Below are 25,412 nucleotides of genomic sequence, written 5' to 3' on the forward strand. Positions count from 1 at the left end.
AATAAATAAATAAATAATAAATAAATAAATAAATAAATAAATGAAGGAAGGAAGGAAAACAAAAATACATAAATAAAATAAAGATGTAAAAATAAAATAAAGATGTAAAGAGTCAGGGGATGTCTGTTTATGTTGAGTAACACAGCTATATGTGAATAATATGGCAGAACGTAATGGTCTTTCCTGCGCCTGGGCCCTCTCTGGCAGGCTTGATAGAATAAATACGTATAGATGGCAGAGAACTGACGGTTTTCCTTCCTTATGTTTTTCTGTACTGCCCTCAAGCTTCTCTGGTTTGAGACAATGTCTCCTATTTCCATCCAGGCATCTCCTTTAAAGTTCGTGAACTGAAAAAGGAAAAGATCTTAAGGCATGGTAGTTCAAATCGATAATCTCACCTTTTGGGAGGTTGAGGCAGGATTGCCAAGTGTTCAAAACCAGCCTAGATTATAGAGGGTGAGTGTCTTAAAAAGGATGGGAGTGGTGGCGATGGGGGTAGTGATTCCAGTCTGGGAATTCTTCGTTCTGATCTAGATAGGCAGTGAAGATCGTCCTCTCGCTCAATGCTCCGGAACAGGGAGGAAAAGGCCAGGCATCGACGGGATGCGCAGAAATTGGGGCATTCTACTCTCTTCCTTCTGCCCCGCTCCCAGTACCGGGAGCTTCCCTTCCAGGGGCGCTGGGCTCGGGGCGGCCCCGCGGGACTCTTGCCGGTTGGATAGCGCCCTGGGCGCGTGGGCGGCACCAGGGTCAGTGTTGCGCGTCCGCCCCGCCCAATGTCCCAGTCTTATAAGCGTCGCCCTGTCCTCGGAGCTCAGGGCACTGAGCGACCGGCAGTGCAGAGCATGGCCTGGAACACCAACCTCCGGGGACGGCTGCCCATCACCTGCCTGATCCTGCAGGTGACCATGGTGGTTCTCTTCGGCGTGTTCGTGCGCTACGACATCCAGGCTGATGCTCACTGGTGGTTGGAGAAGAAGCGCAAGAACATCTCCAGCGATGTGGAGAACGAATTTTACTATCGCTACCCTAGTAAGTCCTATGACCAGCAGGCTCTCCTGAAGAGTCTCCAGATGGTCCTTAGCTGGTTGGGCGGTTCCCTGACTGGGCTCCACGTTAGGTCTGTCTCTGGTCCCAGGGTAGGGTCTGCACCAGGGATCACCTGCCTCAGCCAGTCACTGGAGAAATGGTCAGAGGTGCTCACACTTTGAAAGTCTGGCAGAGGCACTCATCTGAAACAAATGGGCTGTCTTTGTTATTGTTGTTTGGTTAGTTGAGTTTGTTTTGTTTTGTTTTGAAACTTTGATCCCTCTCTCTCCCAGCCATCAGATGCCTCTTGTGTCCCTAGTGTGTGACTGGTGTCCCTGGTGACTGGTATGTGAGACCATAGGTCCCATACAGAGGTGGCGTTGGGCCACAAGGTCCCAGGATTTGGACAACGCTCCCTTTTCCTGGGATTTTTCTGCATCCATGGTGCTTTGACTAAGAATGTGGCTGTAGGGGCTGGAGAGATGGCTCAACAGTTAGGAGCACTGGCTACTTTTCCAGACCAGGGCTTGATTCCAAGCACTTACGTGGTTGCTCACAACTATCTATAAATCCAGCTCCAGGGAATCTGATGACCTCTTCTGCCCACCCTGGGCACCAGCCACACACATGTGGTGCACTGTCGCACATTCAGGCAAACACTCAGACATGTTTTTAAAAGGAAACGAAGAAGATTATGACACCGAAATGGCAAACCTCTTTTCTATCGTAGTTCTGCTGTTTTGGGGTGTGTTGTCTCAGGCTGATGTCAACCAAAATGAACCCTAACTTCTTTCTCTACGGAGTGATGGTGGGATCCACCCCACAGGAGGGGTGTGAGGCACGGTGCAGGGAGTAATACTCGCTTTATAACATAGCAGTCGGGGTTGGGGATTTGGCTCAGTGGTAGAGCGCTTGCCTAGGAAGTGCAAGGTCCTGGGTTCGATCCCCAGCCCTGAAAAAAAAAAGAAAAACAAACAAACAAACAAACAAAAAAACATAGCAGTCAATCGCAAGATCACTAAACACAGGCACCTTAAGACTGGGCATCTCTGAGGGCTTACAAGTAGCCCAAGGTCACTCGAGGTAGTCTAACCTTGGACTCCCAGCCCAGGACTCTGCCAATGTCCTTGTGCTTTCTGAGTTTCTGCTCTATCTGCTAGCAGCCAATGACAATTCCTCTAGTCATTGGCACTCATGTGGTCATGGGCCAATGGCTTTGAGGGAACCCTGAAGGTTTTCTTTCCGACAGCTGCCTATGTCAACCTTGGCTCCCCCAGTAGCTTGTATGCAGGACATTCTCTTTTTCTGGAGATAAAGGGGTGCGATTCAGGGCTGTATGCTTCAAACAAGGTCTCGACATCTGTAGCTTCAGAATCCACACCGAAAACCCACTCTTCATGCTGCCAAACTTTCCTCTTCTGGGTGAGGGATTGGCAAGCAAACGAAGAAGCAGGCAAGCTTAGATTTGTCCCTGATGTCTCCAGCTGTTTTGCTCACATCTGGGCACCAGAGCCAGCCCTGCAGGAGAGGGCAAGGCTTCTGTGAGTGTTTGCAGAGTCTTTTCTCTTGTCCTGGTAGATCGTCATCAAGACCCCACAATGGAAAGCTACAGAACCTCATGTCCCTCAGGAAGGGACATAACCTTCTCCAAGTCCTATACTGTCCCTCCACCCTCAGCCACCTGTCTTTGTTCCCTTCGATCATTAGCAGTTATCGACATGACCAAGAGATGCTGGCAGCAATGAGTCAGGACCAAGACATAAACCCTGACTGTCCCAGTGAGTTAGGGTTTCCGATCACTCTGAAGTAACAAGTTGTGCACCCTGGGTCTCTGGTCCTCAGATTTATTGAGGCCAGGAGTGCTGATGCTGGTGCTCTGAACAGGCAGGCAGTCTCTGACAGTGGGAAGCACTGGTTGCTGTAGAGGGAGCGGGGCAGCCAAGGGATCTCTGAAAGGGAAGCCTGGGAAGTGGGGTCAGAGGCTCAGAACGGCCTAAGAGAAGGGTTCTAGGAGAGAAGGAAAAGCACGCTCTCTTCTCTGAGAGCCCTAACTAACAAGGATGCCTTCCAGTTGCCCTTGTCACTAACTCCAAGAGATCCGGGGCAGCGTTTGCATGGAAGCAAGGAGTGGGAGGTAACCTCGGGCCTCAGTGTTCCTTGGCAAGGACAGGAAGTACTATGGTGCCAGAGTGCCTCCAGCCAAGCATGGGTCTCTCCTTGATCATCACTACCATCCCTAAGGGGAGGCATTGCTACTCCCCATGCCCATTTCACAGATGAGAAAACTAAACCCATGCACCAGACGTGTCTCACACAGGTCACCCAATAAGAAACCAGGAGCCCAGGAAGCCATCCTGGGGTCTGAGCCCATCCTCCCGGGTGACTCCCTGACCCCACTACCCATCATCCTTCACCTCTCTCCAGTACTACTCTTTGAGTTCCCTTGATCATGGTGTCTGTAGTTAGGAGCTAAGCAAAGAGCATGAAGCTTCCTGGTGAGATGGGTCTCCAGGCCCTGGTTTCTGCACGATCAGTTAATTCCCAAGGGTGGGGGACAGGGCAGGCCCCTGTGGTACTTCCAGTTCTTGGCTTGCAGCCATGAGCACCTATGCAGGGTGAATTGTGGGGCCTCATTCCTATCCAAGGGACTAGAGGAGCCTGCTGGGCATCGCTGGTGTCCAGAGCAGGCCAGCACAAGGACTGAAGAGGGCCTGAAATCAGTATCCCTGACCACAGCCCCTCATAGACAACAGACACAGCGCTAGCTCAGGATGTGCCCTGATGCCCTTGGAGAACTGCAGTGCCAGAGCAGCTGCTGGGTGCAAAGCCTCCTTCTAGCTGGGGTAGCAGCTTCAGCAACCATGGGCTGTGGCTGCAGAAGCTCGCCCAAGGAGGGCCACCAAGTCCTGACACTAGAAGCTACCCGGGGACACCAAGAGAGGGTACAGACATGCTTTAGGAGAGGGTCTGGAGCAGAGAATGCTCATATTTCAAACAACTAAGGGTCTGTTTCCTGAGGCCCAAGCCTCCAGCGTGACCTGGTCCTCGGGCTCGTACCTCAGACTCTGCTCCATCCCATCGGGATAGGTTTAACCAGAACAAGTGGCAAGAATAGCTTAGTAGTGAGCCTTGCAGTGAAATATCTGGGTCAGATCTATCGTTCAATGCTCTAACCCATAGCCTCAGTCTGCCCCTCTGTAGAGTGGGGCTATGCTGTATAGAGTGTCTAAGAGGATTCAACGTTTTTTAGGATGTGGCTTCTTAATAAATACTGTCATGGGGCTCCAGAAGGGAGACAATGCACTGTGGTGGTTTTTTTTTTTTTTTTTGTTTTTTTTTTTTTGTTTTTGTTTTTTGTTTTTTTCCGGAGCTGGGGACCGAACCCAGGGCCTTGCGCTTGCTAGGCAAACGCTCTACCACTGAGCTAAATCCCCAACCCCGCACTGTGGTGTTTACATGGAGGCCCAGCCTCTGGCTAGAGATGTGGCCGAGAAGCACGTCCCTGGAACTAGTTAGAACCATTGGTTTATGCTCCTTCGTGCTCTTAGCTGCTGTGTGCTGCCTGCCTGCTGTCCGGCAGGAAATGTCTCCCTTTCATTTTACAGTGGAAGAAAGTGTGGATTAGGGGCCCCAGTGCTGTGGCACAGGTCGCTGTCCCTAGCACAACTGGCAGGGATGACGCCAAACCCGCCCTCCTACCGCACAGTCTTCTGCTTTCTGGAGTTGACTGTGGCACTGTTGCCCCATCAAGACACTTTGCAGTGCTGGTGGAGGGAGAAGTAGGCAGCTGCCAATGGATGTCTAAGAAAGCAAGCAAGGGGTAGGTGGGATGGCTCAATAAATAAAAGCATTTGGGGCACAGGCCCAAGAACTTGAGTTTGATTCCCGTAACCCACGGTGGAAAGAGAGAACCAACTTCCAAATGCTGTCCTGACCTCGGTACTTACACACAATCACCACCTTCATTGTTATTGTCATTGTCATCATCATCCCACAAAACAAGAGAGGCTTGGCTGCTGCCCTCTAGGCACTGGAAGGAGAGAGAGGTCCAGTCCTTCCAGGCACCACTGCTGATACAGTAGAGGTGGGGATAGGGGCTTCAGCGAATCACCCGAGTGGGAAACTTTACTATGAACTTTGGTTGAACACCTTCTGCCTGGGGGAGGGGGCACCACACAGAAAGGACGGAGGGATGGGGGTGGGGAGTACTGGGGTTCTCGTCTGAGGAGTTACAGAGGGGCAGAAGTGTCTGGGAGGAGAATGGAAACAGCTATGTAGTAGCGCCCTCTGGTGGATGGTAACATGGTTAGCCGACAGTGTGCAGAGCTGCCTTATTAGACCTTGGGGAAAAGTCGCCCCAAGCTGGGAAGAAGGGCAGAGGGCCAACTGACACTTACCTGTAGCAAGTCACCGGCACCTGACCACTCTTGACAGAGAAAAAGAAAAAGACCTGCCCATATATGAGCAACAGCCTGTGCCTGGTCTTTGATGGGGTTCCCTCATTAAAAGCGCCCACAGGGGGTTGGGGATTTAGCTCAGTGGTAGAGCGCTTGCCTAGGAAGCACAAGACCCTGGGTTCGGTCACCAGTTCCGGAAAAAAAAAGAAAAGGAAAAAAAAAAAGCGCCCACAGAATCTCCTGGGCTAGCCCTCTGTAGAGCTGAGAGGACATGCCTTTGGAGATGCCACACAGACCAAATTTCCACATAATTACCACCTGAACCTTCAGCTAGCACTGAACCTTAGGAAACAGGTTTGATGAATGGCTGGTTTCACTGCTAACTCAGGACCAACTTGGAAGAGGAAGAGAAAGGGAATGTGCCCATGGAAGGGAAGTTACTAAATCTCTAGAGAAGCACAGAGGAGGCCAGGTCACTCAAGGTGAGAGGGGGCAGATGGGGCAGAAGGACAGGAAAAGCCAGGATTCCTCATGCCTGGGACACAGGGAGACTAAAGGCAGCCTCAGGGTGTGTAGTGTGCCCTGGTGCCCTTCTCCTCCTCCTCCTTGTCTGCATGGCTCCTCTGTGACATTGGGATCTGGACCCCCTTCTTGAAAGGCCTGGGTGCTGACTGGACATTTTCTCCTGGAGTTCCCCTCGCAAAAGGCACACTCATACTTGGTCTGTTTCTCTCTTCATTTGCACACTCTGGCTTGAGGGCGGCCCCGCCTCCTCCGTGGTTGGTTGACTGTCTTAGGCTCGCCCAGCCAAGGCTGTCTTAGGCTCGCCCAGCCAAGGCTGTCTTAGGCTCGCCCAGCCAAGGCTGTCTTAGGCTCGCCCAGCATGTAACCTTCCACAGCTTGCCTCTCCAGCCCCTCTGCTTGGAAGAGACTGTCATCTGACCATGCTGCCTCTCCTTCACAGAACTCTTCTAGTTTGTCATTCATCCATTCTTCCCAGAATAACCACAAGATCTTGGGGGCACATCACGTACATTCCCTCCATTTTCTCCACAACAGCTGGCAACTTGAGAAGGCGTGGCCCATGGTAAAGCATGGACTACCCATCCGTACATTTAGAAACCCCAGCCAGGGTGTTTGCCCTGCTGAACTCAGCAGAAGAGTAAGCCCGAAACCTTGAAGCGGATGCCGAGCACATCCTGTCAGCTTTCCTGAATCCATTTGTGCTCCGGCCCTTTGATAGGCTGGGAGGCCTGTTATTTCTGTTCAGCTCCTGCTGGCCCAGAGGCCTGTGTGGCCAAGGCTTGGGCCTCAGGGAAGCCTGGGACACGGTGGTAGGGGGGAGAGAGAGAGAGATTAGGACAGAAAGGAGAGGTCAAGGTTGATGCAGCAAAGATGCTGTTCACCATTCCCTCGTCAGACCGCGGGGCTCCAGGGCCTGCCAGCCCTGTGTGTGAGTGTTAGAAAAAGAGGGACCTCAGGCCTGCCGCACTGTAAAATCGCCCTGATGCTCTTTGACTGTGCCCAGCTAACTACAAGATAAAAGTAGTGAGGATTATACTGGTTTTTTTTTTTAAATACAAACACAATGTAATTTGCATGTGTGGGAATGAGGCAGGGGGTTGACTCATGTATGTCTATGTGTCAGTGGCATGCATGATGTCTACAGAGGCCCAGGGTGCAGACCCCTGGAAGAGCAGCCAGTGAGCTGCGCTCTTTTTTGGGGGCGGGATATTGAGATAGGGTTTCTCCAGGTCGTCCTGGATGTTCTGGAACTTTGTAGACCAGGCCAGCCTCAATCTCAAGAGATCCCCCTGCCTCTTCCTCCCACGTGCTGGGATCAAAGGCATGTATCGCCAAAGGTTTATTTGATGGGGGAGGAAATGAGGATGCTTCAAGACAGGGTTTCTATGTGTAACCCTGCTGTCCCAGAACTCACGCTGTAGACCAGGCTAACCTCAAACTCCGAGATCCGCCTGCCTCTGCCTCATGCACGTGCTGGGACTACACGTGCCACCACAGCCTTGCTATGCTATACTCTTGCAAATATCATGGAGGCCCCACCTTGGCATTCTCCTAGGTGCTAAGAATACCCTGGTGCCCACATGGTCCATGTTCCTAGAGCTGTATAGTCTAGTGGGTTAGACAAACAAGTAAGCATACAACTTTGAGTTGTAACGGAACTGGGAAGGACATGAGGGGACCATGAGGGGACACCTGGCCTTAAAGTAGGAGGGTGCTCACAGTTGGGTCAGCCCTCGGGAGGCAGAAGCAGGTAGATCTCTGTGTTGAGTTCCATGACAGCCAGAGCTACCACTGAGACCTTGTTAAAAAAAAAAAAAGGTATGTGGTCAGCAGGCTTCTCCGTGGGGGGAGGGGAGGTATTGGGCTGAGATTTGCAGGGAGACCTTTAGATAAAGGGAGCACCACCATAGCAATGCCCCTGCAGGGGGACTGAGAAGGAAAGGGGGGGTGAGTGCAGCGGGCACACAGAAGGGAGGGTGGAAACACAGACAATGTAAAGAACGGGGGTGGCCTTGTGGCTGCCCATAGCTGCCTGGTCTTTCTCTTTTTTAATTTTTTCTTTGGCAATAATTTCAAATTTACAAAAGCTGCTAAAAATAGAGCACAGAGAGACAACGGTAGGCTGTGTCCACGTTAACTCGGTGCAAGCATTGTTCTTTCTGTCTCCAGTTACACACATACGCGCACGCACACACACACAAACACGCATACACACACACATGCACACACACACACATTTTACCCCATGAGTCACTTGGAGGGTCAGTTACATCCCTCATCGCCTGCCTCCCTTGGACACTCCAGCATATTTCCTAAGAAGGGGAGTACTCGCTTCCATAACATCGTATTCAACTTCATACGTGCATATGGGTGAGGTACCGTAATGCACCCAATTCTCTCAGCTGATACAATAACCTTTTGGCTCTTCCCTGTATACTCTCCTCCAAACCCAGTGCAGACGCAGGTTTATCCAATTGGCATGGCTTTTGATCTGGAACATTAAAAAACAAACAAACAAACAAACAAACAAACAGCTTTCCTTCAACAATTTTCAAGAGTACAGCTTAAGCACTATTGCTCTGTTTTGCTTTTGAGACAAGGTCTCATGCAGCACAAGCTGGCCTCAGGTCTGCAATGTTCCTGTCCCAGTCTCTCAAGGGCTGGGCTAGCAGGCAAGTGCCATTGAGCCCTGCCTCAGCCTCAACCCCTTTAACAACAGGCTCCTGGTTTTGTCTCCAATTCTTTCATTATTAACTTTGGCCCTGCCATCTCAGGGAGAGCACCCTATGGGGGATATTAGGTGATACATCCTTTATAGGCTGTCCCATCTGGAGGCATACACTGCCCTTCTGCCATAGAAGGACATGTTAATTTTTATTCCCCCAGTCAATATGTAACCTAATTTTTCCTCTGTGCAATTACAGTTGTTTGTTCCTCCCTTGAGGCCAATGAGTCATTCATTGGCAGGATCTTTAAAGACGGTGCAAAAAGCCCTGCTCTCGTTGGAATTTCCCTCCGAGTTTAGCATCGCTCACTGAGCCGGTGAGAAGGCGATGGCTTTTCTGATCCTAACAGATCGTAGGCAGGACCCTCAGCGAGCTACTGTGGGCAAGAGTCCTCTTTGCTCTCTGTCATGTTTACGTATTTATTGCCAGTGTGGACCCGTGAATCCCTGTATCTAAATGATTGTACCTTATTATGAGAAACCATTATTTTGCTGCTTAAATTGCCCAGATGAGGCCAGTGGGAGCCCTGCCGTCTGTTTCTCTGTGTCCCATGCTGTCCACAGTTCCTTTGTGTCTTATAGTTAGTTCTATCAGGGTTTCACTTGTCTGGGTTTTTTTTTTTATTTTGTTCGTTTGTTTTTTGTTTTTATATTTATCTTATTTATTTATTATATATAAGTACACTGTCACAGTCTTCAGACACACCAGAAGAGGGCATCAGATCCCATTACAGATGGTTGCGAGCCACCATGTGTTGCTGGGATTTGAACGCAGAACCTCTGGAAGAGCAGTCAGTGCTCTTAACCACTGAGCCATCTCTCCAGGGCATGCCCCCTTTATTTATTTATTTATTTTTTAAAAAGACAGGGCCTCACTATGTAGCTCTGGCTGTCCTGGAACTCACACTGTAGACCCAGCTGGCCCTGAACCTACAGAGATCTACGTGCCTGTACCTCCTGAGTGATGGGATTAAGGGCGTGTGCCAGGATACTCAAGTTTTCACTTGTCAAAGCTCTTTGCCTTCTCTTGTTCTTCTTGGGCTCTAAGAGCAAGCAATGTTAGTGCTGGGAGAGCCCATCCCAAATCTTCTACCCTATCCTCTTAGTTTTTATTAGAAACCTGAGCTCACAGAGGGAGGTGACTCACCAGGGTCACTGTGAGTTAGAAGTCTAGTCAGACTTGGAAATACAATCAATGCTTTAATAATAATAAATACAAAACAGCTATCCAGTGGGATCTCCTGTTGTGGGCACACATACACATCTGTATTTAACCTCTGCAACATCTGTGAGGTGGTGTTAGACAAGGTGTTGAGGCCCAACTCTGTTTGGCATCAGCCATCCATCCAGAAGATGAAACATTGATGTTCCAGTTTTTCCCACTGCCTAGTTGGACGAAGTGGATTTGGGGAGGGTGGGAGTATGGGTGGACATGAGTAGCTATGTGGGCAACCACAATTGACTTGTCAAGGCCACGCTTACTCAGATAAGCATTGATTCTTCTCCTCCGAGGAAAAGGTTACTGTGGAGAAGGCAAGACTACATTGCCCATCCATGTGCACCAGCAGTGCCATCTGGAAAACTGTCTTCTCCCAAGGGTATTCTCAGGCATCTTGATTCTACAACCCCGTAGTCTAATCTGGAGACCCACCTCAAGGCCCCCCTCCCCAGATGGAGGTAGTGGCCGTTTTTTGTTACTGCCACCCAGCTATAGTCTGGTTGTAGGAAAGAGGGAAGCAGGGAGTCAGGACTCCAGGTTCTGTCACCTAGAAATATAGGAGCCGCCCTGGGCTGCGCTGTAATGGACCCTCTCTGCAGCAGAGACAGATCTTCAACTGCACTCTCCCGGCAGGCTTCGAGGATGTACACGCCATGGTCTTCGTGGGCTTCGGCTTCCTCATGACCTTCCTGCAGCGCTATGGGTTCAGCGCTGTAGGCTTCAACTTCCTGCTGGCAGCTTTCGGCATCCAGTGGGCGCTGCTCATGCAGGGATGGTTCCATTTCTTTGAAGAAGGCCATATTCTCCTGAGCGTCGAGAAGTGAGCCCTGGGAGCAATCAAGGGGCGGGCGGGTTGGACTGGGCGGGGCCCAGGGCGGGGTCTGGTAGTTGTGGGGCGGTCCCTGAAGGGGGCGGTGCAGGAGGACTGGGCGCAGCTCAGGAGCTGGGGGCGGGGCCAACCTGATGAGGTGAGCCCAGGGTGGGCGTGGCTCAAGCGGGGCGGGGGCGGGGCGGGGGCGGGGCCTGTGGTAATAGAGACCGCTCTATGGTTGGGTGGGCAAGAAAAACTGAGTAAGGCTCAGAAAGCGTGGCCTAGCGGCCTGGTAGTGAGAGAAAGGGATGGGAGAGAAAGGAAAGGAATTGGGCGGGGAGAGGGGGAGTGATGGAGACAGGGGTGGGCTCGGAGGGTTTGAAACAAGGTGACTTGTCCTTCAGGACACCTTGGTGTGGTGATGGACACCTGTAGTTGTTTGTGCTCCACGCACGCTGTTTTTCTCATCAACAACTCTCCAGGATGGAAGTTTTAGTATTATCGAGGTACTGTGGGAGAATCTCTCTCCCAGGATAATCTTTTCTACAGAAGAGGAAGGGCCCAATCCCTTCTTCACAGCTCTGAGACAATACAACCTTAGGAACTCAGGAGGCAGGGCCAGTCATCAGTATCAGAAGGCTCCTTGCTGGGAGGACACAGAAATGGAGAATTCAACCAAATAGAGCCCTTGTCTCCTTGCGCTCTGCCTCTTTGGGGCAGAATGAGCACTGAAAATAGCTGGAAGACTGGTGTGTGTAGGTGGTGATGGTGGTGGTGGTGGTGGCAGCGGTTCTCAGTTGAAGCCTCTGGACTGGCTTCAGGTCCTAGGGTGAGGCACCAACCTCTTCTCACACCTCCAGCCTTCTAAGTAACATCTACTATAACTTCTCAGTTTGATGATTGTCACCAGCCCCTTCCCACCAGGTCCCTCACTCTCCTCTGAGCCTCCCCAACCCACCACAACACCAGTAACAGGTGGAAATAAATCTCCCCAAACCAGCTTGTCAAGAAACAACAGGCAAAGCTGTTCTATCACACTATGGTCCCTGGAATCTCAGTTGATGCTGCATGGCACCAAAGAGTGGAGGTGTCTCCTAGTTGGAGCCAAGTTTTAGGATAAGGCAGGCTCTTCCTGTATAGGAGTTCAGATGGCCTTCAATTGGGCACATAAAAAAAAAAAAAAAAAAAAAGGAGTTTGGCCTTTAAACACATAAGGAAGTTTGGTTGGTGGGAAAGCTCCTTGTTTGAGAAAGCCATCAGCGGCACTGAAAATTCCTCAGTCTTCTCAAGTCCACAGAGGTAGGAGCAAATTGCTATGAAATGACTAGCAAAGGGCTCTGCTGCATTAGTTACTGTTGCTGTGATAAAACACCATGACCAGGCGGCTGGAGATGGCTCGGTGGTTAAGAGCACTGACTGCTCTTCCAGAGGACCTGAGTTCAATTCCCAGCAACCACATGGTGGCTCACAACCATCTGTCATGGGATCTGGTGCCCTCTTCTGGTGTCTGAAGACAGTGACAATGTACCCACATACATGAAATAAATAAATCTTTTAAAAAGGGGGGGGGGCTGGTGACATGGCTCAGTGGTTAAGAGCACTGGCTGCTCTTCCAGAGGTCCTGAGTTCAATTCCCAGAAACCACATGGTGGCTCACAACCATCTGTAATGGGATTTGATGCCCTCTTCAGGCAGGTGGATGTACAAGCAGCAGAGCACTCACACATTAAATAAATAAAAATTAAAAAATTAAAAAAATAAATATTAAAAAAAAACCCACCATGACCAAAAGCAACCCATTGGAGGAAGGCGTGTATTTGAGATTTGGTTTCTAGGAACTCATCATGACAGAGAGGCATGACAGCAGACGAGCTTAGCACCAGGGTCAGGAAACAGAGATCACAGCATCAACTGCAAGCATCCAAATAGGGTGAAGACTAAATACACTCAAAGCCTGCCCCATCTTTCTCCACCAGTGAACACTCTTCCTCCATTAGGCCACACCCCCTAACACCACCACAGGACTGAGAGCCAGCTCTTAAAGTGAATGGGTGGGGGTGGGGGCATTTCTCACTCAGACCACCACATTTGCTGTCACAAGTAGAGTCCCAGCCAAGTGTTATCAGTCAGGTGTTTGAAAAGTAAAACGTGTGTAAAACAGCAGTCACTCAAACCAGTTAATGACACACAAAAGAAACAGGCAAGACAATCAAATAAAACCTGTGGCTTGCATATCTCCCTGAAGTTCAAATGGGACCAGAGTAAAAATACACCCGTTATATACCTGATTCACCTCTGTTGCAGAATGGCTACGGCACATGGAAAAGGATACCATTAAAAAAATTTTTTTCAAAGGATTGGTTAGAGACTCTGAGTTAGCAAGTTTGAGGTGAACTACTTATTCAGCAAGTTGGTCACTTGATAAATAGAATTTGAGTAAATTGGCTTTGTGAAATTAGATTCCAGCTACTGGCCTGGAGTCAATGTCTGGAGTCCAAGGCTGGGATGAACATGTCCCCAGACCTCACCTTGTAGCCAGGGATGAGTATCTATATCTGACATCTGCCCAGTCTCTGCCACTCTGAGACAGTTTTCCTCTGTGGGCTCTCAGGCCTTCCTGAGACCCCTAAAGTGGGTCTCCGGGGTGTTAGTGCATAGAAGCCCAGGCTTTCTCTCTCTCCCTGGTCTTCCCTGAGCCTTCCCATCATAGCTGTGAGATGCAGGCAATGAGAGTACCCCCATTCTGTACTTGGGGGGATGGCTCAAGAGGGCATATGACTAGCATTCAGTAGCCCATCACCCTTCCAGCCAGACCCTGTGGACACAGTGATGAACAAGGCTAACAGCAGAGGGACATTCTGTAAAGATCCTCGGGGGAGGCCCTTTCCTCATTCCACAAACTGGCCCTCAATTAAATCAACTCACTGCCATTCAGTGTTTAACATGCACCTCTGAACATGAGGAGGATCCCTCTACGTTCGACAGCCTTGAAGAAGCAGCCCCTCTTTCCTTATGCCCACCCTACTGACAGGTTCCTTCTGGTGACCCACACTGGAAATCTGCTTGAGAATGCAGGCTAGCTGGCCTTGCTGCTGGCCGGAGACAGTAATCCAGGCAAAGCAGGGGGTGGACAGAAGCAGGCTATCCTGCAGGTGGATGTTTGGTGTGGCTGCAGCAGATGTCCACTTCTCTGTGATCTCTCTGTTCTGCTCGGAATCAAGAGGAACCTGTGTGCCTCCTTTGCTCTTGGCCTTTCTGTGAGCCTTCCTTCTGTCCCTTCCTTCTGTCCCAGTGCCAATATAGATTTTTACTTCCAGTGGGAAGGTCCCTCTGTCTCTTCTGGGGACACTGACCCTTTCTGGTGGGTAAAATGACAGGAAGGATTGTCTAAGTAGTCAAACCTCAGAAGGTCATGCATGGTGGTAGGGACAGGTGAGTGGAGAGAGCACTCAGGGTCCAGAGCCGAGGTCACACTGGGTGAACTGAAAGGCTTTTGACAAGCAAAGGTAGTAAGAGGAAATTCTGGGAAAGGGCAGGCAGAAGACAGAGGGCAGGGTTACACCCCCAGTACAGGGTTTGTTCAACAACACTGGCTGAACCACTTGGTTTCTTGAGCATAATCTGCCCACCAGGCACAGGACTGTCAAGGGAAGCATGGCTCCCATTGCCACTGTGCTGGGCACTATGCATGAGTGGCTCTACCTATGGTGAGCTCATTAGCACAGACAGTGAAACCGAGGCTCAGAAAGGTTAAGCCACCAGCCACCGTCCACAGAGGACCAAAGGCTTGGTGTGTCCTTTCTGGTTATAGCCGCAGCTCCTCCCTGGTCTGTCTGTCTACAGCCTCATCCAAGCCGACTTCTGTGTGGCATCTACCTGTGTGGCCTTTGGGGCAGTTCTAGGCAAGATCAGCCCAATGCAACTGCTCATTATGACCTTCTTCCAAGTGACTCTCTTCACAGTGAATGAGTTCATCCTCCTGAACCTGATAGAGGTGAGCAGAGCTCAGGAGGAGGGGGAGGGGGAGAGACAGAGGGATGAAGGTGTGGTTATGCACACCCTAACAAGTCATTAAGCTTCCTGCATCATGGCTTCTTCATCTACAATGTAGGAATCAAGATGCCTCCCAAGGGAAATCATTGTGTACCCAACATATCTGCCCAGCGTCTGGGCAGAACAGACTTTAAGTCATCTCCAGACTTGACTCTGTTCTCCTCGAAGCCAGGCCTGTCTCCACCGGAAGCCAGAGCAGGCTTTTCACCAGGCAGAGAAGACCATGCCCTTGATTAAAGATGGCCAGTAGTTCTCATTTCACTCAGAGTAAAATCTCACTTGGCCGAAGGCTCTGCAGATGCTGGCCCCAGCCTTCCCTTCCCTCAGAGCTCAGGCTCTGCTCTGTCACCACTGCATGTCCCTTATGTCTCCCATTGCATGGGACATGATCCTGTCAAGGCCTTACCCTTACTGTCCTCTCAGCCTGGAGTAGACATCTTTATTTTCATGATCCACGTTTCCGTTTGAATGTCGCTTCAGAGAGGTCCTGCTGGCCTTCGTCCCTATTGTCCCTCCTTGGCCCTAGCTCTCAATGCTGCCTCATGTAGCTCTTACAGGGCTTTTCTGTATTCTTCATAGCACTTGGGAACCCTGTTGATAAGGGTAGGATGTATGTCTGGAAGCTTTCGGACCTCGAACCTGGCCAGCGTATCACACATACTCAGATTTCAGAGTCTGCTTCTCGGCTGAGCTACGCTGCAGGCTATAGGGAGAGGGGAGCATGCTGGACCGAGACAGCAGGTTACAATTCAGAGAGGAGTCCAAACACAGGGCACTGAGCATCTCCAGAACTAGGCAACCCAGCAGAGAGCACCACTATTAGCCTTATTGTTGAGGGGCTTCCCATAGACAGGCACTTAAAGCCAGGAGCCCACCAGGAGAGCTAACCAAGCCAAGGGAAGGACAAGTGAGAAGGGCCAAGGCATTTTGTTGTCTGGCCAGCCGCCTGGGTACAGGGATCCCTACCTCTCTCTGCTCAATCGATTGCTGTGGGAAGGAAGCAGCTTAGTTAGGGGTTCTGTCACTGTGATGAAACACCGTGGCTATAAGGAATGCAGGGGGAGGAAAATGTTTGTTTTGCTTACACGGAATTCCACCTGACAAGCCATTATCTAAGGAAGTTCTGGAGGCAGGAGCTGAAGCAGAGGCCATGGAGGAGTTCTGCTTACTGGCTTGCTTCTCATGGCTTGCTTCTTATGCAACTCAGAACCCCTACCCAAGGTCAGCACCACTCCCAGTGAGCTGGGCCCTCCCACATCAAGAAAATGCCCTACAGAGTCGCCTATTGGATCAATTAGATGGAAGTATTTTCTCAGCTGAAGGTCCCTCTTCCCAGATGACACTAGCTTATGTCAAATTGACAAAGCAAAACAAAACCCAACCAAACACACACACACACACACACACACACACACACACACACACACAGGGGTTGGGGGGAGGGAGGGTACGCGCTGCCGGTGGTGGGGAATAGGTCAGGGAGCTAGGCTCTGTTCTGAAGAGTCAGACAGAGCAAAGCATGTGTGCCTATGTGTGGTGTGGGCAGTAGTATTTTGAGGAAGGAGGGAGAAAGGGTGCCTGGCCCTGACAGGCCCCTTGCACTCCAGGCAAAGGATGCAGGGGGCTCTATGACCATCCACACATTTGGCGCCTACTTTGGACTCACAGTGACCTGGATCCTCTACCGAAAAAACCTGGAGCAGAGCAAGCAGAGACAGAGTTCAGTGTACCATTCGGACCTTTTCGCCATGATTGGTGAGAACTAAGAGCTGTCATGTTGGTGAGGGCAGCCATCATGGGTGAGATGTTCCATGTTGGTGAGGGCCACTGTAGAGGGTCACCATACTGGAGAGGGCTGTCACCCGTAGGTGGGAGCTGCTATGACTGGTCAGAACTGCTATGATGGGTAAGGACAGCTATGAATAGTTGAGAGATTGCTGTCATGAGTGAGAGAAGAGCACCTGTCATGATGGGCGAGGACCACTATAAACCGAAGGTCCGCCCTGATGGGTGAAGGTTGTCATGATCACCCCTGAACTGCACAGAATCAGTGGGTGACTGCTGGTTCTTGGGGAGGAAGGGCAGAGTGGAGGAGCCTGTAGATACTTCTAGAGTCCTAGGTGTCCAATGTTCTCCCTCGTGGAGTGGCAAGAAGTTGGTGGTCATACATCCTATACGTTCCCTAGACTTCCCCAAAGCAGACAGAGTGGACGCCAGGAACTGGCCCACTTGGTCCCTGTACTGGGTCAAGGTTTGCATTCCAACTCCTTATGCCCCTTCATTTTAGAGAACATGTGAAGTCATTCAGTCCCAGCCTTTCTTTCCATCACCCCGTAGACTGAGAGGGGAGAGACTCTCCACCATGATACTATAAGAATAGGGACCATGTAACCAGCCCTAGTGGTGAGGGGAGACAGAGGGGCCTTTGTAAAGTAGTATGGGAGGCCAACTGGAGCTAGGTGAGTTAGGCCAGGGGGCGGGGCTTCTAGGAGGAGCACCAGTGAGAGGAATGCCAAGAGGTAAGGAGCAGGTAGAGTTCTCTGGAGCTGAAAGGCAGTGCCTCTTTTCCGGGTTGTGTGAGCCTGGCCTAACACCTCTCTCCTGGCCCCTGGTCTGTGCATATTTTCTGACCCAGGTACCCTCTTCCTGTGGATATACTGGCCTAGCTTCAACTCAGCCAGTTCCTTCCACGGAGACACCCAACACCGAGCAGCCCTCAACACCTACCTCTCCTTGGCGGCTAGTGTGCTAACCACAGTGGCAGTGTCCAGTGTCATACACAAGAAGGGCAAGTTGGATATGGTGAGCAGCAGCCTTTGAGGGGAGGTATTCTACCGCTATGCCCTTCTCACACCTCATGGTGACGGGCAGCTTCTAGACTGGCACACCCAAACCTGGATGCTCAGAGTGGGCCATCCCCGCCAAATGTTCTTGTCTTTCCTACACCCAGTGGAAATGCTACTAGCCAGTGCCAGCTGAGTGTCACATCAGACCTACCTAGCAGAGTTGCCGGTGGGCGGTAGGGGTGGGGGGGTGGCTGCCTGTCCCCTCTGTCAGGTCTTCATCCTCCTGACACCACTGGTCTTCTTGGGCTTTATAAAGCTTTCCCAGCCCACACGCTTAGAGGAGCCAGCAGCACAGCACCTGCCACAGCTGACGAAGAAAATTGGTAGCAGCTGGACATACATGAGGCCCACACATACCTTCTGTAGACATAGTGTGCACTCAGATATGCCGTTGGCCCCCAGGTAGACATGGAGAAAAGGAGAGTGTGCAGATGGGTTTTAGGGTCCATGGGTATGCAGCAGCACACTGACTCACGGACACAGAACATGTCCAGGCCTGCTGGAGGTTGTAGGTGGTTCACTTGCAAAGCTGGGACCAAGGCTAACCCCTGGGACCTCAGCCTGCACCCGTCTTACTGAATCTGAGTTGCTCCCAGCTTCCAACTTTGCACAGTGTGTGAGCACGGGCCATGCTCTTGGACTGGAACTGAGAGTTTGCATACGTTGCCTACCCTGTCCAGGTGCACATCCAGAACGCCACACTTGCAGGTGGGGTGGGTGTGGGCACAGCCGCGGAGATGATGCTCACACCTTACGGCGCCCTCATCGTGGGTTTCTTCTGTGGCATCCTCTCCACCCTAGGATTTGCCTACCTATCGGTGAGGACCCTGGGGTTAGTGCTGGGGATAGTGTAGGGGGAGGGGGGAAGGGGGGAGGGCTATGTTCCTGATAATAGGGAGGCACAGTGGGAGGGGGTGAGGCCTAGGGAGCCCTGTGTCTTTTGATAGCCTTCCCACGCCCCTGCCACAGCCACAGCCTGAGCAGTGCCATCCTCCCCGCTCCCCCTAGCCATTCCTGGAGTCCCGTCTTCGAATCCAGGACACGTGTGGCATTCACAACCTGCACGGCATCCCTGGCATCATAGGTGGCATTGTGGGTGCTGTGACAGCGGCCTACTCCTCCCCTGATGTGTATGGAGAGCCGGGGTAAGTGTGGTGGAGGTGCGAGGGTGGTTTTCCCTCCTTCCTTCTCTATTCCTTCTTCCTCCTCTTCGTTTTCCACTCCAGACCTTTGTCCCCACCGTCAGACCCACCACAAGATGCCAGGAAGGAACAATCTGGCCAGAAAGGCCTAGGATTTCAGGAGCACATCTGTTAGGTTGCAATAATCATGGCCTCCATGGGGCCCTCACTTGCTTCCTGTCTGTACCCCAGGATAGTCCATTCCTTTGGCTTTGGGGGTTACAAGGCGGACTGGACCAAGAGAATGCAGGGCAGGTCCCAGATATTTGGCCTCCTCCTGAGCTTGGCCATGGCCCTGGTGGGAGGCATCATTGTGGGTAAGTGAGAACGGCTAGACCAGAAAAGGCGTGGGTCTTGGTGGGAGACTAACTGGGGGACCTAAGAGCATGTTTTAAGGGTGGGTTTGGGAAGAGGGGGGTCCAGCTGAGGAGGAAAGTTGGGGTAAGCGAAACGTGTCTTCTTACTGCTGTGCCCTCCGATCTCTTTAGGATTCATTTTGAAACTGCCGTTCTGGGGGCAAGCCTCGGATGAAAACTGCTTCGAGGACGACATCTACTGGGAGGTAAGCTCTAGAGACCTGTCTCTCTGCACACCGGCAGCTGCACACTCCTACCTGGTCCTTACCTATGACATCCATGTAGGGCACGGTATCGAAGACACTTTCCCGACCTTCCCTCCTTTCTTTCCCCGCTGGACCCCAGCAGGGCTTTGAACACTTTTCTTTCTACACCGTCTGGGAGTGGAGTCACAGCAGCAGCCTGTCTTGGGGCTTGAGTTTCTGGAGGCTCAACCAGCTGTATTCGAATGAACTCCCAAAGTCTATCCCCGCCCTAGCAGCCTGAGTGTCACCTTGTAATCCTAGCCTAGGGAGAAGGCTGAGGCAAGAGGATCAGAAGTTCATTCTTAGACACACAGTGAGTTTGGCATGATATACGCAGCCCTATCCAGAAAAAAAAAAAAAAGTTGTCCTACCCAGAAGTATTAACAACCTTCTGAATGACTCTGATGGGGGCCCCATCTGAGAACCTCTCTGTTAGGCTGCTGGCTCTTTACCCTTCCTGGCATCTGAGAGTCACCTGGGAAGCCTCTAGGGCAGTGGTTCTCAACCTGTGGGTGTGGGTCACAACTCCTTGGGGGATCAAATGACCCCTTGACAGGGGTCCCATATCAGATATCCTACATATCAGATAGTTACATTATGACTCATAGCATTAGCAAAATTACCTTTATGAAGTAGCAAGAAAAATAATTTTATTGACTGGGGATCACCACGGTTATGAGGAACAGTATTAGAGGGTCACACTGCATTAGGAAGGTTGAGGACCACTGTGCCAGAGCTTCTCAGAACTTCTACCCAGCAGTTTGGGTTCCATGGGTCTGGTGGTGCAGGGCGTGGATGGGGGAATATTTTGTAAAGCTTCTCAGGTGATTCTGAGATTCATCTTTGAGAGAGAATCAGTGTGGTGTCCAACCCCAGACTCCATAATGATTACCTTAAAAATTGCCACTTGATGCTTGCCAATGGGGCTTCCTTGAGAAGGGCTGGGAACCTACAGATGGACAAGCTCCCAGAGAATTCTGCCTCAGCAGCAGAATTCCACCACATTCCATCACTCTTAGTCAGTGCAAAACCCAACCTGAGAGGTGTTCTAGGAAATAAAATACCAGAATACAGCAGAACTCTCTCACGTGCAGTTTCTCTATATTTCTATATGTCTGTCTGTCTGTCTGTCTCTGTCTCCCTCTGTGTCTGTGTGTCTCACTCATTCACTTTTCTCTTTCTCACTGTTTCGTCATGTGTGCACACAAGTGTGTGTATGTGGGCACACACGTGCCACAGCACATATGTGGAAGTCAAAAGGCATCTGTAGAAGTCAGTTCTCTCCCACCATGTAGGTACCAGGAATTGACAGGAAATGACTTTACCCACTGGGCCATCTGTTTGCCTAGAACTCATTAAAAAAAAAAAAAAAAAAAAAAAAAGCCTAACTTGGGTCTCCTGTGGTATCAGGATCTCTTTCCCACAATCCACTATTGCAGGTGTTTACCTGATGCTTTCATTATGAGAGGAGAGAGGGAGAGAGAGAGAGAGAGAGAGAGGGAGAGGAGAGAGAGAGAGAGACAGACAGACAGACAGACAGACAGACAGACAGACATAGAAAATCAAAGGATGATTTGTGGCAGTCAGCTCTCTCCTTCCATCATATGGGTTCTGGGGATGAAACTCAGGTCACCAGCCCTTTACCCACCAAGCTGTCTCACTGACCCTCATCTGCTTATTTTAAATTACAAAATTGCTAAAAGCTCATTACAAAAACTCTGGAATTAGAGAAACCTTTCTAGAAATATAATTACAGGAATGAAGAGTGTAGTTCAGTGGTAGAGCACAAGTCACAAAGCATAGGGTTTAATCTCACAATACACACACACACTCACAGAACACACACACACTCACAGATACAGACACACACTCACACACAGAGACATACACACAGACACAGACACATACTCATACACAGAGACACTCACACACATGGACACAAACACACACTCACACACAGACACACACACTCACAGACACAGACACACACTCACACACACATACACACACGCCCTCCTTGAAGCACCAATAATACTTTGTTTCCTCTTGTTCTTTTTTCTGTGTAGGTTTTCCATCCACAGTTGGGATTTGATTATTCTTTTATTTTTCTTTCTCTCTTCCTATCTGGCATACAGAGTGCCCTGTACTATTACATTTCTTTTTTTTTTTTTTTTTTTCGGAGCTGGGGACCGAACCCAGGGCCTTGCGCTTGGTAGACAAGCGCTCTACCACTGAGCTAAATCCCCAACCCCGTACTATTACATTTCAAATAGACTTTTTTTCTTGAGCATGACTGCTTTCATCCTACCTTTAAAGTCTGCAGAAACATAGTTTGAGACACTACAATTAGAAACACTTGGACGTAATACTAAGACCCAAAATCTCCAAGAATAAGAGTTGCCTCTATCTACCTATCTACTTATCTACCATCTATCCATCTATCTATCTATCTATCTATCTATCTATCTATCTATCTATCTATCTATCATTTGCGTATCTATCTACCTATCTATTATCTATCTATCTATAATCTATCATCTACCTATCTACCTATCTATTATCTATCTATCTATCTATCTATCATCTATCAGTCATCTATCAATCATCTATCTATCATCTATTTATCTATCATCTATCAAGCATCTATCTATCTCTCTATCTATCTATCATCTATTTATCATCTAGCTATCATGTATCATCACTACCTGCCTGTCTATACTCATCCATCTTCTTATGTGTATGTGTCTGAGTGTATATCCATGCTTGCCCACATGGATATATATGTACCTGAGTACATCCATCTATCCTCTATCTCTCTCTGCCTATTCCTTTGAAGCAGGATCTCTCCCTGAACCTGGAGCTCAAAGTTTCGCGGCTAGGCTGCAGGCCAGCAAGGCCTAGTGGTCCTCCTGTCTCTGCTCCTCTTGGAGCCGGGGTCACTGGCCTATGGCAGACACCTGGCTTGTTACATGGTGCTGGGGCTGAACTCTAATTCTTCATGACTATATGGCAAGCGACCTTTGACTACTGAGACATCCCTCCAGCCCATCCTGATTCGTTCTGACCTTTGTAATCAGTGCCAAGTCCATACCTTCTCCCAGCTACACACCTCAGCAGTACTACATTAGGGGGGATATCTAAATTGCTGGACGTGAAAGCCGTCCCTTCACCCCTGGGTTGTGAGAGGGCTTCTCAGAGAAAGGGGGTTCAACAGCTGTGAGGTGGGCTGAGCTGCCTCCCACATGCTTCACCTCCCAGATCCATTTCCAGTCTTTGCATTCCCTTGTTGTATTTTTGGATGTGGCTGAAGTTCTGACGTGCCATACTGCTCATCTTTCAAACATGGGCGCCTCCTCCCTGAACCTTCAAACTGCTTATCTGAGTCCAGAATGCAATCTGAACTCTTGTGTCATCCTGTGCTTATCCAGCTGCTGTTCTTACGGCAAGAACCTTGCTTGGTTCTTGCTGTGCCCTAGCATCCCGGGCAGTGTCAATCATGACAGCGCCAAGGGTGAAGGGCAAGCTATGAGAAAAGTTCACACCATGCGGTCTCCAAGATGCCCACAAGGTGGCACTCGCCACACAGTATTTGCAACCTTTGGCTCGCCCCAACACTAATCCAGTATTCCACTAGACATCCTGGACCCTGGAAGTAGCGCTCTCTCTCTCTCTCTCTCTCTCTCTCTCTCTCTCTCTCTCTCTCTCTCTCTCTCTCTCTCTCTCTCTCTCTCTCTTTCTCCACAGGTTCCTGAAGAGGTAAACACTGTCTACATTCCTGAGGACCTCGCTCACAAACATTCTGCCTCTCTGGTACCCGCAATACCTTTGGTACTTTCAACCCCTTCAGCATCCATAGTTCCTCCAGTCCCTCCAACACCTCCAGCATCCTTAGCAACAGTAACTTCATCATCCTTGGTACACTGAACTCCCTGGGCAGGTGAGAAGCAGGTAAGCCTGGCCTGTGGGGATGGTGATCTGCTTCTCTTAACAGAGGCCCAGGCCTCAAAGCCAGATGCCACAGCTAGGAAACAAACAACAAGCATGAAGAAATGACGGTGTGAGCTGAGGTGGACCGGGCAGGCTAGACTGGAGGAATATATAGAAAAGAGACCCAGGGGGCTGGGGATTTAGCTCAGTGGTAGAGCGCTTACCTAGGGAAGCGCAAGGCCCTGGGTTGGTCCCCAGCTCCGAAAAAAAGAACCAAAAAAAAAAAAAAAAAAAAAAAAAAAAGAAAGAAAAAGAAAGAGACCCAGGGACACACTTGGCTTTGTGAGTGCTGCTGCTTGACTTGGAGAGTCTCTTCGGCTTAGAGATCAAGCTTCAGTCTCCTCATCTATGATTTGGCTTTACTTGGTTAGATCAGGCTAGACCTTCCCTCCCCCTCCCCCTCTGTAGCACACAAAATATTGATGGGGTGCTGTAATATCTATCCAAACCTTGAGAAACTCCAGGAAGCAAGGTAGTCGTTTACCTCTTGTTCATATCCTGGGCTAGCCTGGGACTAAGTATCCCCCTGCCTAAGCCGAGTACAGGGATTACAGATGGGTGCCGCCACCACCATCCCCATCCCCCTTCGAAGACAGGACCTCAGATATCCCAGACTGGGTTTGAATTCACTAAGTAGCTGAGGATGCCCTTGAACTACTAATCATCCTGTCTTACCTCCCAAGTGCTGGAAGGTGTGTACCACTAAACCCAGTTTATAAAATGCTGGTCTTCCAATTCAGGCCTCTGCGTGCATGCTAGGCAAGCATTCTACCAACCGAGCTACATCCCAGCCCCCCTTCTTTCTTTTTAAAAGATGAATACACTAAGGGATAGCATCTTCAAGCCACATGGCTACCAAGTGAGGGGAAGGGGCTTTCAAGGTCATTGCCATTGATCATATAAGCTTTTGACACCCTCAGAGACCAGAGCTTGTAGTAGCTGGGTCTAGGGGGAAAAGTAGGAGAGAGGGGTTTTAGGGAGGACCAAAGCCAGACTGTGGCCGTTGATGCTGGTGCTCACCTCATCCAGAAAAGGTGTTGGGAGGCTGCGCCGCACCGTGGTAGGGACTCTGCAGCCGCTCTCCCTCTCTCCCTACAGGCTCCAAAGATTGTCACCATGCTCTGGAAAGAGCTGGGGCTGACATCGCTGGGAACTCTGGAGCAGGGCAGCTGAAAGGCCCACTGGCCTGGCTCTAGCATCTCCCGCAGCTCCTTCATCCCAGGGGGCTCGCCTGAGAATGGAGGAGATTCCTGACAAAGTGAGCTCCAAGCCAGGGTCAGCTGCAGAAGGTCTGCCCCTGCCTGGGGTCATGATGCTCATATCCTGTGAAAAGCACCATGAAGAGAGGCTGAGATTGGAGGTGGGATGGGGGTGTGGAGCGGGAGGGCTTGGTCCCCTGGGTTACCCCTCTTTGGACTCTTCCAGCCTCTGCCTGTTCCCCAACAATACTTCCCATGTTCCCAAGATCACTCTATTTTGTGTTGTCGATGCTCTTTGTAGACTGGGAGTGAATGTTCTGGTACAACCCCGGTGAGATATAGGCAGACTCAGAGGACTTGGCCTCCTGCCTAGCCCTGACCCTTGCCCAAAGGGTCACTCTCTCTACAAGAAAGTCCATCCAACCAGGGAGGCCCAGGAGCTCAGCCCTAGACTGCGTTCCCCCCCCACCCCCGCCCCCAAGCACCGCTCTTTCCATAGGGTCCGCACTGGTGAGAAAGCCACCCGCGTACTAGCTTGCTCTGAGTACATTCCCGCAGGCTGGGAGTAAGGAGGGAGCGTTCCCCTCCCAGTTGACTTTCACTAATCCTCCCCTTCCTCTGCCAGTCCAGTCCCACTCCTGCTGTACCATGGGGAACGGTCAGGTCCTTAAATTTCCAGGTGTGGAATGGACAGGTAAACTATGACAGGGCTGTTTGGAGAGGCATCGTGTGACTAGGTGGTGACCTGGTGGGGTTCTGAAAGATAACTAGGAGTTACCAGAAGCAGAACAAAGGGATAGTACAGGTAAACTAGCGGACAGGAATCGGGATAAGGAGTT

At 50.4% G+C, this 25,412-nt stretch overlaps 1 protein-coding gene across 1 annotated transcript; it reads left to right on the plus strand.

The window, feature by feature from the left end:
- Positions 1–797: 797 nt before the first annotated feature.
- Positions 798–24,838, plus strand: Rhcg (Rh family C glycoprotein). Its single transcript, XM_032895987.1, has 11 exons — positions 798–1,032; positions 10,529–10,715; positions 14,550–14,700; positions 16,367–16,514; positions 17,395–17,561; positions 18,286–18,423; positions 18,614–18,750; positions 18,979–19,103; positions 19,275–19,348; positions 23,132–23,335; positions 24,473–24,838. Exons 1-10 carry the CDS (start codon positions 846–848, stop codon positions 23,309–23,311), a joined length of 1,494 nt encoding a protein of 497 aa, XP_032751878.1. The 5' UTR covers positions 798–845; the 3' UTR covers positions 23,312–23,335; positions 24,473–24,838.
- Positions 24,839–25,412: the final 574 nt, after the last annotated feature.

Source organism: Rattus rattus, chromosome 2, assembly GCF_011064425.1.
Source record: "Rattus rattus isolate New Zealand chromosome 2, Rrattus_CSIRO_v1, whole genome shotgun sequence".
Classification (NCBI taxonomy): domain Eukaryota; kingdom Metazoa; phylum Chordata; class Mammalia; order Rodentia; family Muridae; genus Rattus; species Rattus rattus.

Bases quoted from the DNA above. Each gene is read 5' to 3' on its own strand.
- Rhcg (XM_032895987.1), top strand. From the start codon at position 846: ATGGCCTGGAACACCAACCTCCGGGGACGGCTGCCCATCACCTGCCTG. The intron at 1,033-10,528 runs GTAAGTCCTATG...CTCTCCCGGCAG, and splicing joins ATTTTACTATCGCTACCCTA to GCTTCGAGGATGTACACGCC. The intron at 18,424-18,613 runs GTGAGGACCCTG...CGCTCCCCCTAG, and splicing joins TAGGATTTGCCTACCTATCG to CCATTCCTGGAGTCCCGTCT.